This window comes from Lepidochelys olivacea (assembly GCF_965140295.1).
Source record: "Lepidochelys olivacea isolate rLepOli2 genome assembly, chromosome: 1".
Lineage (NCBI taxonomy): Eukaryota > Metazoa > Chordata > Testudines > Cheloniidae > Lepidochelys > Lepidochelys olivacea.
The window spans coordinates 255,891,310-255,904,456 of record NC_140411.1 but is presented as its reverse complement, the minus strand read 5'-3'; the positions used below and the strand labels follow the sequence as shown (position 1 = coordinate 255,904,456).

Genomic DNA, 13,147 nt, shown 5'->3' with positions numbered 1-13,147 from the left:
TGTGCTCCACAATATCTGTGAGAGTAAGGGGGAGATGTTTATGGCGGGGTGGGAGGTTGAGGCAAATCGCCTGGCTGCTGGTTACGCGCAGCCAGACACCAGGGCGGTTAGAAGAGCACAGGAGGGCGCGGTACGCATCAGAGAAGCTTTGAAAACCAGTTTCATGACTGGCCAGGCTACAGTGTGAAAGCTGTTTGTTTCTCCTTTGATGAAACCCCCCGCCCCTTGGTTCACTCTACTTCCCTGTAAGCTAACCACCCGCCCCTCCTCCCTTCAATCACCGCTTGCAGAGGCAATAAAGTCATTGTTGCTTCACATTGATGCATTCTTTATTCATTCATCACACAAATAGGGGGATGACTACCAAGGTAGCCCAGGAGGGGTGGTGGAGGAGGGAAGGAAAATGCCACACAGCACTTTAAGCACAGCACTTTAAAAGTTTACAACTTTAAAATTTATTGAATGACAGCCTTCTTTTTTTTGGGCAATCCTCTGTGGTGGAGTGGCTGGTTGGCCGGAGGCCCCTCCACCGCGTTCTTGGGCGTCTGGGTGTGGAGGCTATGGAACTTGGGGAGGAGGGCGGTTGGTTACAGAGGGGCTGCAGTGGCAGTCTGTGCTCCAGCTGCCTTTGCTGCAGCTCAACCATACACTGGAGCATACTGGTTTGGTCCTCCAGCAGCCTCAGCATTGAATCCTGCCTCCTCTCATCATGCTGCCGCCACATTTGAGCTTCAGCCCTCTCTTCAGCCCGCTACTTACTCTCTTCAGCCCGCCACTTACTCTCTTCAGCCCACCACCTCTCCCGGTCATTTTGTGCTTTCCTGCACTCTGACATTATTTGCCTCCACGCATTCGTCTGTGCTCTGTCAGTGTGGGAGGACAGCATGAGCTCGGAGAACATTTCATTGCGAGTGCGTTTTTTTTTCTTTCTAAGCTTCACTAGCCTCTGGGAAGAAGAAGATCCTGTGATCATTGAAACACATGCAGCTGGTGGAGAAAAAAAAGGGACAGCGGTATTTAAAAAGACACATTTTATAAAACGTGGCTACACTCTTTCAGGGTAATCCTTGCTGTTAACATTACATACATAGCACATGTGCTTTCATTACAAGGTCGCATTTTGCCTCCCCCCACCGCGTGGCTACCCCCTCAACCTTCCCCCCTCCCTGTGGCTAACAGCGGGGAACATTTCTGTTTAGCCACAGTCAAACAGCCCAGCAGGAATGGGCTCCTCTGAGTGTCCCCTGAAGAAAAGCACTCTATTTCAACCAGGTGACCATGAATTATATCTCACTCTCCTGAGGATAACACAGAGAGATAAAGAACGGATGTTGTTTGAATGCCAGCAAACATACACTGCAATGCTTTGTTCTACAATGATTCCCGAGTACGTGTTACTGGCCTGGAGTGGTAAAGTGTCCTACCATGAAGGACACAATAAGGCTGCCCTCCCCAGAAACCTTTTGCAGAGGCTTTAGGAGTACATCTAGAAGAACTGCGAATGCCAGGGCAAAGTAATCCTTTCACATGCTTGCTTTTAAACCATGTATAGTATTTTAAAAGGTACACTCACCGGAGGTCCCTTCTCCGCCTGCTGGGTCCAGGAGGCAGCCTTGGGTGGGTTCGGGGGGTACTGGCTCCAGGTCCAGGGTGAGAAACAGTTCCTGGCTGTCGGGAAAACCGGTTTCTCCGCTTGCTTGCTGTGAGCTATCTACAACCTCATCATCATCATCATCTTCTTCGTCCCCAAAACCTGCTTCCATATTGCCTCCATCTCCATTGAAGGAGTCAAACAACACGGCTGGGGTAGTGGTGGCTGAACCCCCTAAAATGGCATGCAGCTCATCATAGAAGCGGCATGTTTGGGGCTCTGACCCAGAGCGGCCGTTCGCCTCTCTGGTTTTCTGGTAGGCTTGCCTCAGCCGCTTCAGTTTCATGCGGCACTGCTTCGGGTCCCTGTTATGGCCTCTGTCCTTCATGCCCTGGGAGATTTTGACAAAGGTTTTGGCATTTCGAAAACTGGAACGGAGTTCTGATAGCACAGATTCCTCTCCCCAAACAGCGATCAGATCCCGTACCTCCCGTTCGGTCCATGCTGGAGCTCTTTTGCGATTCTGGGACTCCATCATGGTCACCTGTGTTGATGAGCTCTGCATGGTCACCTGCAGCTTGCCACGCTGGCCAAACAGGAAATGAGATTCAAAAGTTCACGGTTCTTTTCCTGTCTACCTGGCCAGTGCATCTGAGTTGAGAGTGCTGTCCAGAGCAGTCACAATGGAGCACTCTGGAATAGTTCCCGGAGGCCAATACCATCGAATTGTGTCCACAGTACCCCAAATTCGAGCCGGCAAGGTCGATTTAAGCGCTAATCCACTTGTCAGGGGTGGAGTAAGGAAATCGATTTTAAGAGCCCTTTAAGTCGAAATAAAGGGCTTCATTGTGTGGATGGGTGCAGGTTTACATCGATTTAACGCTGCTAAATTCGACCTAAAGTCCTAATGTAGACCAGGGCTTAGTCCCCTGCCTATAACCCAGAATGGGAAGAGACTGCTTCACTTCTCCCAGCACTCAAGGGGATGCTGTATATACACACTTCTTCCTCATTATCATCCTCCAGTGCCCATGTAAACATACTGGCTTCAAGGAAAAGCATCATATAGCGTGAGAGTTAGCAATATTGATTACTGGAAGGATGCCCCAGGGCAGCTGCCGTCCACTGGGGAGTCCTGCCAGCATGTGGAGGGCAGTGTGTGTAAACATGGGCACAGGAGGATGATATTGAGGAAGATGACCCTTGCCTTTAATGGATCCATTGGAATTTTGAGACTCCACATGTTTCCTTGGGCAGAACTGCTGCTCATAAAATGGTGTGATCAAACACAGGCCCCCACATGGAATGATTTTGGGGGACCTTGACAGAAACTCATCTCCTCATGGAGTTTTTCTCCCCTCAGGCCCTCTCTGTGGGTATTGCTACTAGAGCTGGGGGTAGGAATAATGACACCGACCTTTTTTTATGTCTTATCGTATTGCAAACTCATATCTATTCTGCAGTTGACTAACATCCATAGATCTCTTGGACTACTCCTGCTAGTGTCTCTCTCATGTTGTAAATATAGGTTTGGAGTTATTTTTCCCTAGAGGTATTAATGGGCATTTCTTCGGGTTGAATTTCAGTGTACACGAAGGGTTAATTCTTCTAGCTGTTGCATCTATATTAATCTAACATTGTCATTTTCCTGTTGACTGAGCAGCAAAGAACATACACACTGACACTCCCCAGTAAAGACCAATTGGAGAAAGAGCAGAACTAGAAAAAACATAGCCAGGCTGTGTACTACAGGCAGACATTGTAGTGGTGTAAAGCTTCGGTGCTGTGCTGGGGTACAGGCCAGGTAAATGTTTTGTGTCTTGTTTTTATGCACAGTGATTCCTTGTCTGAATGTGGGGTACAGGCAGGAGAGCTCTCTTTGGTGGTTCATAACAGAAGAAAGTTTTTCAGTCTAGAAGTCTTCTGATCACAGCATGGGCTGAAAATGAAGAGTTTGGCTGATAGACTACAAGGAGTTTTCTGTAGAGGCAGCTTTAAAGGCTATTAGTATTGTAATATATTAACAAGTATTTGGCTATTTGTGAGTCTGTGTTTTACTGTAATACTTGTAGAAGACAATGGTAAAGCTGCATTGGAGGTTCAGTCTGCCTTTGTTTGTGCACAAGCTTGTTTAAATGGAGCTTATGCTAAAATAAATTGGTTAGTCTCTAAGGTGCCACAAATATTCCTTTTCTTTTTGCGAATACAGACTAACACGGCTGTTACTCTGAAACCTTTACTGGAAGGTTTATCTAAACTTTTTAGGGAATTAGTCTACAAAGGAGCCATAAAACATCAAACAGGAGCGCCTAGGCTGAGATATCTGCAGGCTGGTCAATACAGTGACTTGTAAAACTTGGAAATCTACATAGATGGAAACAAAGAAGCTTTTTCTCTTCCTTTTAAGGAACTGAAGGTGTTTGAAAACTGTACCTCAGAGAAAGAAAAAGAATTACAGGTGTGGTTTATGTAAATGAGGGAGCTGTTTTGTTCATCATACTCAGTTACTGGAGATACAAGTATCAGAGTAATTATGTGTGAGACACACTGGAGTCAACATGTAACTTGCATATTATATAGCTACTCTAAGTTAAAGTATATGTTAGTCAGGAAAAAAACACCCAGATCTTATAATTCTCTTTTTTTAATCTGCTAACCCATCTGGTGTATTGAAGCAATTTGCCCCATATCCCATAGAGATTGGGGGTTAGGAGAGCACTATCTGGCTGAGTTTCAGTGCTGATAGGACAGGTAATGTTGGTTAGTTGGGGGAAGCAACTAGAAGCAATTATCCAAGCCCCTTTGATAACGAGAGAAAGACTATATAGCCTGGAGGTCAAAGCACTCCCCTAGGATAAGAAAGACCCAGCTTCAGATCCCTGCCAATTGACATTTATACAAAGTGGAACAGCCCCAAGAGGAGGGATTGAGAGAGCTCCCACTTTGGCAGCATATGAACCCAGGTCTCCTACATCCCACGTGAGTACCCAAATCACCAAGCTCTTGGCTATTTTGGGATGGGTTGCTTTCAGTATCTTTTTTTTTAATGTAAAAGGTTGAAAGGTCTTGGGTTTTTCCCCCCAATGTGGAAAAGAATTTTTTTTTTTGAAATCTTGGGATTTTTACCCAGCTCTATTTCGGAGTGGAGTTTAAGGTGTTAGTTTTGACCTATAAACTCCTAAATGGTTTGGGAACTGGTTACATGAGAGACCATCACAGCTGCTGCAATCAGTAAAGGTCTTTGAACTAAGCACCAAACTCCCTGCTCTAAAAGAGATGGGCCTGGCTGCAGGGGATTTTCTGTATAGAGTCCTCAACTCTGGAATTCAGTATCCCATTTGCTCTGTCACATCCTGATCTTGCTGATCTCCAGATCACACTGCAGGGCTCCTCTCTTTGGCTTCTGAGGAAGAGGTGAGCAGAGGCATGGTTTGTTGAGTTGAGTGTGATGGGTCTTATTCTGCAGCGTTATTTTGTTGGCAGAGTTGAGCTATGGTAAGGCATGTCTTTAAGTTTTTGATTTTAAACTACTATAAAAGTCCCTAGGGCTATGGGGATAGGTACATTTTAAAATGGAAAGAAATGACGTGTCTTCTTCTCTATATTCTTAAGAATCTTGGGACAGGGAGAGGTTGTTTGTTTGTTTTTTTGTTCCTTTACATGGAATGATACTTTGTTTTACTCACCCGTGTTTGTTCAGCTAAAGAAAATGTGACAAATTTTCCTAAAAGTACAAAATTGTTCTGTGGAGCAGGTTAAAGTCTGAACACTCCCTTTTCCACACAATTTAGACTAATTCTACGTAGTAATTTTACGTTTTGGACTTTTTAAACCCTGATTATGAGTGAAATGAGTCCAGGAATCAAAGGATCCATAGGAGTTAGCAGGGGTTCTCAAACAGGGGGGCATGAGGTTATTACGTGGGGGTCATGAGTACATGCCTCCCAGCTAGCTAGTAAGTCTTCTGTGAAAAGTGATATTAACAAAATACAAATATCACTTTAAAATTGTGTTAAATATAAAAAAATATGTTTTCAATTTATAAGGGGGTTCACACTCCAAGGCTTGCTGTGTGAAAGGGGTTGCCAGCACAAAAAGTTTGAGAACCATTGAGTTAGTAATAGGAAAGACCCATTATATCAGGGATTCACAAACTCTTTTTTTCCGGTGTGGACTGCCATCATCACACAAAGATCATCATGCAGCCTGCCTCCCCTCCCATTCACAACTGCCTCTGCATACCATCCCCTGTGGTCACTACAGGAATTGCTTACATGGCAAAGTAAAACTAGGCAAGCGTTTAATGTATATGGTTAGCTGCTAGTAATGCAATATAGCCACTGGGAGAAAGGAGAACCAGCATGATGTGACCAGCCAGCCCTGCATGCAGTGGACCACAGACCACAGTTAGAAAACCGCTGTATTAGCTCATACGGTCCAATTCCTTGCGGGATTGTTCCCTTCTTCCATACACTTTCTAGTGCTTTGTCCAATCTAATTTTAAAAGCCCACAGTGACCAGGCTTCCACCACTCCACTCCACAGTTTACTAGATCTTGCTCTCTAAGCTTTCCTGCCATTCAGCCTTGCCATAAATGTATTCCACTTCCAATATTCTAGTCACAGAAGCCCAAAGAACATGGTTGGCTGCACTCATTCACCACAACAGTGGTGAGCTGTGCAGAGCTGCGACAGACTTCTATGCCATGATACGGGGGTGCCGAGTCACCCTGCACAGACTCTTCATTGCCTAGACCACCCCATGCACTGGAAACAGACCTGATGGCACTTTCTTTAAGAAGAAGAGTTTGCCCAGGTTTGCTCATCCAAAATGTCTTCTCCACTCTATAGTTCAGTGAGCTGTGTGCTTCTGCCACCCGCCACTGCATTTCAGTGATGATCTATGTACAGGCTGTGGCTCCACATCCTCCACTGTTGATGTTACAAGGTGCCCAAGGGGAGGACAGATCTGCATCTCTTGGTAGTTGCTGCTCTGCCACATCATTGCTCCTGAGGGTGGGGCTGGTGGCAGAATAGACCAGATGGGGGAAAACGTAGCAGAGCCACCATGTCTCACAGAAGGTTAATATCTGTAGGAATACAGAGCCCATGGATCCTGGCCTGTTTACACGCCTTTGTAGGCTCAGCAGAACAGCGTCAGCAAAGTTCTTCTACATGCTGAAAAGTCACTAGCTGAGTCCCCAGATCCTCACTGCCCACTCATATCCAATCCACAGTGGGGGAGCAGTTGTTCCTCAGGCCATTAGTAAGGCATGAGGCTTTTTTGCATGAATCTGCATTGTTTAATTATAAATATTGTCAACAGGTCACTGTGAAAACAGGAAAAGATGCTGAAATTTTGGTATTTTTTCCTCGTGTTATGTTTGCTCATCCAGCAGCTTGATGCTAACTCTGGGATCAAAGTCAGGATCACACACAAAGGGCTGGACTATGGTAAGTCTGATACTTCCAATAGTTACCTTATTATATTGAGCCCTTAGTGCAAAGTATAAGAACACCCTGAGAATGAGTTGCTCACCGCTGTAGAGAAAAGGAAGGTTTAAAGATTAAATGTAAGGAGGGAATGGCATGGTGGGAGGGAGAAGAAGAGTCCATAGATATGGCAGGGCAAGTGAAAGAGCAACTCCCAGATATGGAGGGAAGGGGGCAGCAGTAGAAATTCCCTAAACTTGAACTACATTGTGTAAACTTTCCAGTTATATTAGGGAACTGAAGAGGTCTCTGTACCCTTGCAGGCAAGAAGATCGGGCTGGAGATCCTGAAGCAAAGAATGAAAGAAGAAAGCTTCCCAGATTGGAGTGGCCGGGAGAAATCTGGAGTTGGTGATGTGGACTACACAATTTCAGGGTAAACAAACTAGGAAAGGGTATTTTAAAACAATAGCATGAAATAGCTCTTTGCAATGTAGTGTCAGCACACTGCATTCTATCTAGGGTACTGTGCTTATGTGTTGTCATGGAGATAACACCATGTCATACACTGATTATAATTTAAAGGGCAATGCACACATTTATGATTTGAGGCTGGAGGCAAATCCTTCAAGACTACCAGTGTCCATAATGCACTTTGGATTACTCTGGAGTACTTGCTACTGATTCAGAATATAGCTGTGAGTAAATTATCATGCTACCAGCATGACTTGGGTAAGGGTCCTGATAGCCGATTGACATCTAAGATATAGGTACTGCAAACCAGTTTGACAGTTATAGGAAAGAAAGAAAGAAAAAGGTAAACATTATATTCTACTTATTGGTAGGAATCCTTGCAGGAAATGTCCATATTTTCAAATGAATAGGTTACGCTGTACCTGAAGTATGAGTCTAAGAGCCAGCAGGTATGTCACTGACCAGGTTCAAAGATCTCAAATGCAGAAGGCAAACTGAGTCTCAAACACTGAACACAAGTGATACAGAAATTATAGATTTGGAGTAATGAAAAGCACAGAATTAAAAATGTACAGGATCAAACTTTCAAAGGGGAGGGCAGAAGGTCTCAAGCAAATCTATGTATGTAACTGTTAGTCTGCCTTTGATTGCTCAGTTTACCTTAAATGCATGCGTAAATCACAGACATGGATGCACAAAGGTTAGACAGACATCCAGCTGGTTGCTCACATAAACATTTACCTAATTTGCATGCACACTTGAGCTAACTGTATGTGAAAACATACTGGCAAATGCAAATGGGACATCACCCTTTGAAAATTTGGCCCATACAATCTCCAGAAAAACTACAAGATATCGCTGGAGATTAGTAATAGATGGAGCTGGGTGAATATTGCAAATGTTATCAGTGAACATTAATTCAAACGTTTTAAATGAATACACTTCAACGATGATCTTTGTGTTTGCTTCCCAGGACTAGTCAAGTGAATAAGCTGACTGGCAGGGATGTTCTCCCAACACAGCAATTTGTGAATAGATGTTGCAAGAATCGTCACATAAAGTGAATTTGATATTAATAATTTCAAATATTTACACCAGAATCTTGATTCTGAGAGATGAGACATATTCATAGAATCATAGAAATGTAGGGCTGGAAGGAACCTCAAGTGGTCACCCAGTCCAGCCCTCCGTAGCGAGGCAGGGCCAAGTAAACCTAGACCATCCCGGACATGTTTGTTTGACCTGTTATTAAAAACCTCTAGTGACTGGGACATTCATGGCATTCATCTTATTTGGAATAGAAAGAGGGGTTGAGTTCACTCCAGTGCTGGAGTGGGACATTTCTGCCATGGGGTAAGGCTCGGTCTTGCTTCTGAGAATTTCTCTCTCTCAGAAGCAGAGTTTGGCCCTGAATCAAGTTTAAACTTTGATTCAGATTCTCGTTTGCTTTTGAAATGCAAACTAATATCCTTATTTCTGATTTTATAGGGTAAGAATTAACACCATTGAATTCCCAGATGCTTCCGTATCCCTCATACCTGGGATTGGGATTAAACTATCAACTCAACATGCTTACGCAACCATCAGCATGAACTGGAGCATCAGGACCTGGTTGTTGTAAGTATAGAACTGTGCATCCCAAGTATTTTCTAGTGGGAGAAAAATTAAAATGGAAAATACAAATTTTAGTTATCTAAGTCCAGGTACTTTTTATCAGTTAACATCATCAATTTGTTAGCATACACCATTCAGTCTAACAGAGCTCTCCATTGTAAGACATTCCTTTCCAAGTAACACTGTGATGTTAATAGAGATCCCACCGCTAATGATGCGTCAGTGGCAAGTAAAAGATCAAAGATCTATTAGTGTGCGGGCATTGTCCAGCCCGCTAGCTAACTCAGTGCTTAGGAAGTTTATTGTACAGTGTGTCGCGCTCTATAATAATCAGGGCACTGTAATTAAAGTGCAGTTACAGTAAGTGAGCGTCTGTGCTACACCTCCAAGGGTACAGCTACACTGGAGCAGGGAGGTGTAATTTCCAGTTTGAGTAGACACACCCGCACTAACCCTGATCAAACCAGTGTGCTAAAAATAGGTGTGTAGCGGCAGCTGCCCAGAAGGTGGGATGGGATAGCAGCCCCGAGTACAATTCCATCGGAGACCCTAGGTATGTACTGAGGACGGCTAGCGTGTCCTGCCGCACAAGCAGCTGCGACTACATGGCTATTTTAGCGTACGTCTACCCAAATTACACCTCCAGCTCCAGTGTAGACATGCCCCGAGAGGCACAGCATGGAATCCACAGCCTAGGGGAAGTGCAGACTATGGTGGCTTTAAGCTATCTTTACACCCTCCCACTCCTGGGCTTCTCTGGAGAGGCCCCCAGGACTGTCTACGTTATTGTTGACTAAGTAACACAGTGGGCGAACACTTTTTACAGAGCAATCATTCTATAGCTTACCTATCAGTCCATATCCTCAAAGGAAACCTGCACAACACTTTCAAAAGGCAAGCCTGGGAGCTTAAATTGATAACTTTGCTAGACACTGAAAATCATGGTCTGAACAGAGACACTGGATTTATGGCTTATTACGATCTGTAACCCACTGATCAACCTCCCTTCCCCCCAGCTTCGTTTCCTCCCTGTAACTGGAGGGGTGTTAACGGGCCACTTCCCCTGGAATAAAGAAAAGGAGGACTTGTGGCACCTTAGAGACTAACAAATGTATTTGAGCATAAGCTTTCGTGAGCTATAGCTCACTTCATCAGATGCATTCAGTGGAAAATACAGTGGGGAGATTTATATACACAGAGAATATGAAACAATGGGTGTTACCATACACACTGTAACGAGAGTGATCACTTAAGGTGAGCTTTGAAATGTGTTATGTACTTATGCTAAATAATCTGTTCCATGTTGTATTTAGCTGTGACATGCTGAGTAAATTCTCCCGCCATGCTATTTACATTCTTGAAATATTTAGATTGTAAGGGCAAGGATTGTCATTTCATTTTTACTTGTCTATAAAGTGCCATGCATACATATTGCATTGTATAAATAATATATAAATGTATAAATAATAACAAATACTTAATATAGACATTTAGTATGGTCATCATTTTTCTGATCTATATATTTTCAGATCCTGTACTCGTTCCTCCGAGGCCAGTCCTTCCAGTCCATTTTTGTTGCTCAACTTTCAATTCCCTAGTGTGTAGGATGACACCCCTTTGGACCCCAGACTAAGGGAAATTTACTGCATTCTATGAGAAAGTCATAATCACATTCACTCTCGAACCTAAGTAGCTCTTTCTATTGCAGTTCCATGGCTCTTTTGTGACAGTATTATTACAGCTCACAAAGATCATGGGAGAGTCACCATTTGGCATGGATCAGACGGACAGTCTCTGTGAAATTATGACATTAGGCAACCTTGACAAATCCAACATCATTCCAACATTCACACTTTCGAGATTAGTGTGTGGAACCTGATTCTTTACAGGAACTACTTCTACAATCTACTTTAATCAATAGAGATGGGCAAAACAGTGTCATTTCCTCCTCAGTGAAAGAAACAGAGTCACTTTGTTCCATTAGATTCTTGGATGTTCCCCATAAGTAGATTTTTCAACTGAGTTTGTTTTTGTCTGTGCAGCAAAGACAGTGGAAGAGCTACAGTGTCCATTTCAGGAGTATTTATTACAGCAGTCTTTACCATGTCACAAGATAGCACAGGTCACCCATCAATGTCACTGGATAGCTGCCAGATGAGTATTAGGGGTGTGGAAGTCAAGCTGAATGGAACAATCAGGTATGTGCAAGAGATTTTATACACTCTAGTGGAAAGTAACAAAGTCAGTGGTGCAAGGCCCACTTGTCAAAATTAGTAACCCAGATACATTTTTAGGAGTCTATCTGATAGTGTGGACACCAAAATTCAGAATGCAGGCCCTAATCCAGGTCCCCAAGTTTGAAAATTAATCTTCTCAGGCCAGATTTTCAGAACATGATCTCATTTTGCAAGTACACAACATGTGCCATTTGTGTGCACAAACAAAGATAGAATTTAAATACACAAACTGTAATTTCCACAAACAAATTGAGTGTAAATGAATTTAGTGCCTGTGAAGTTTATCATTAGTGTCTGTTGGTGATAACACAGCAAAAATTGTATTCATAGGTTTCTTGTACATGCAGAATTGCCCATGTACAATTGGAGGCCAACTTGAAAATGTAGCCCAGATTTTGAATGAAGTTCACCCCAAGAATTAAAATACATGTGTCATTCAGAAGGGAACGTACATTGGTGGTACAGCTTCAGCCATTTGGTTTGTGCTGGAGCCCTTTTTAGATAGTGAGAGAGAAAGCATGGATGAGTGGGCTATTCCACATGCTATTTCAACACTAACATTCATTGTTTTCTAGATAATATTCTAATCCTCAACCTCTCTAGGTGAGAATGAGAAGGCGTGTCCTATATCTGAGGCCAGAGGTGTTACTGGGGGCAGGGGGATTGTAGGGGCTATAGCGACCCCAAAATTTGCCTTAGCCTCCCCCGCCATACCCACCTCTCCCAGTACAAAGGTCAAACATTACCCAGATACTTCTCCACTGCTGCAGATGGTCCCACTGCCTTCAGAGCTGGGCTGTTGGCCAGCAGCCACCACTCTCCGGCTACCCAGCTCTGAAGGCAGCACCTGCTGCCAGCAGCAGTGCAGAAGTAAGTCCAGGTTGGAGACCAAGGTGCCCGAGAGCAGTGCCAATCCATGTCCCTTCCCACCAGGGCGTGCCACCCTGAGCAGGTGGGGGGTCCGGGGCTCCCTGCAGTCATCCAGATTGACCAGCTCCAGCCCAGGCTCCTGGGCTGTGCCCCATACGGTCGCTACTCCCTGATGGCTCTATCAGCCCAGAGCAGGTCCCCCTGCCCAGGCAGCTCTTACCAGCTGTGAGCAGTCAAAGCGCAGTGGGGAGCTGAGGAACAGCCCGGGCTCCAAGGAGCAGCAGCAGGAAGAGGAGAGAGGCGTGCCACAGCTGCACACACTGTAGCCCCAGCCAGAGCAGTATCTACCCCACACAGCCAAGCTTCAGCTTCCGGCCTTTGACCTGGCAAGAGGGCAGGGCTTAGGGAAGGAGGCAGGGCCGGCACTTAACTGAAGAGCGGGGGCAGGGCTGGTGCCACCCCTGTCTGAGGCTGATGAGCAGGCCTTCATGCCGCTGCCCAGTCTAATTACTCCTAATCTTGATGGTGCTTTTCATTTCCATAGATCTTAGTGTGCATAGCACTGAAATGATCTCCATTCAAAAGGTGGCCTTCTGGCAGTTTTCAGATTAGACAGGTCCAATATACACTGGGCTTTTATCCTCATACAGGTTATGTTGTGATACTGGGGCCTACAAATAAATTAATACAACACTTATTAGATTAGTTGTCTGCTAGGACATTAGATTTCACACAGGTCCAGTTTACACATGTAAGTATATTAGGATGTATGACACACAGAAACTATAGTGTTCAACTAACTGAAGCAATGGCTTTTCTCTTCTTTTTCTTTTCTCCAGCTGGCTCTATAAATTCTTTACTAAATACTTGGAGAAGCCCATTCACAGGAGCTTGGATATACATGTAAGTCTTTATAAATTGTTTAAAGGG

General features: G+C 44.3%; 1 protein-coding gene across 4 annotated transcripts in view; it reads left to right on the top strand.

The window, feature by feature from the left end:
* Positions 1-13,147, top strand: part of BPIFC (BPI fold containing family C) — a 49,611-nt gene that overhangs the window by 15,711 nt on the left and 20,753 nt on the right. The window contains exons 1-6 of one of the 4 annotated variants that reach the window (XM_084617232.1): positions 3,325-3,395; positions 6,917-7,044; positions 7,347-7,458; positions 8,985-9,113; positions 11,153-11,308; positions 13,057-13,120. In XM_084617232.1, coding sequence (XP_084473358.1) covers positions 6,939-7,044; positions 7,347-7,458; positions 8,985-9,113; positions 11,153-11,308; positions 13,057-13,120 — 567 coding nt within the window. In that variant the 5' untranslated portion in view covers positions 3,325-3,395; positions 6,917-6,938. Of the gene's footprint in view, positions 1-3,324; positions 3,396-4,548; positions 4,571-6,916; positions 7,045-7,346; positions 7,459-8,984; positions 9,114-11,152; positions 11,309-13,056; positions 13,121-13,147 lie in introns of those variants that run through there. The other 3 variants (XM_084617235.1, XM_084617233.1, XM_084617234.1) reach the window with 3 other exon arrangements.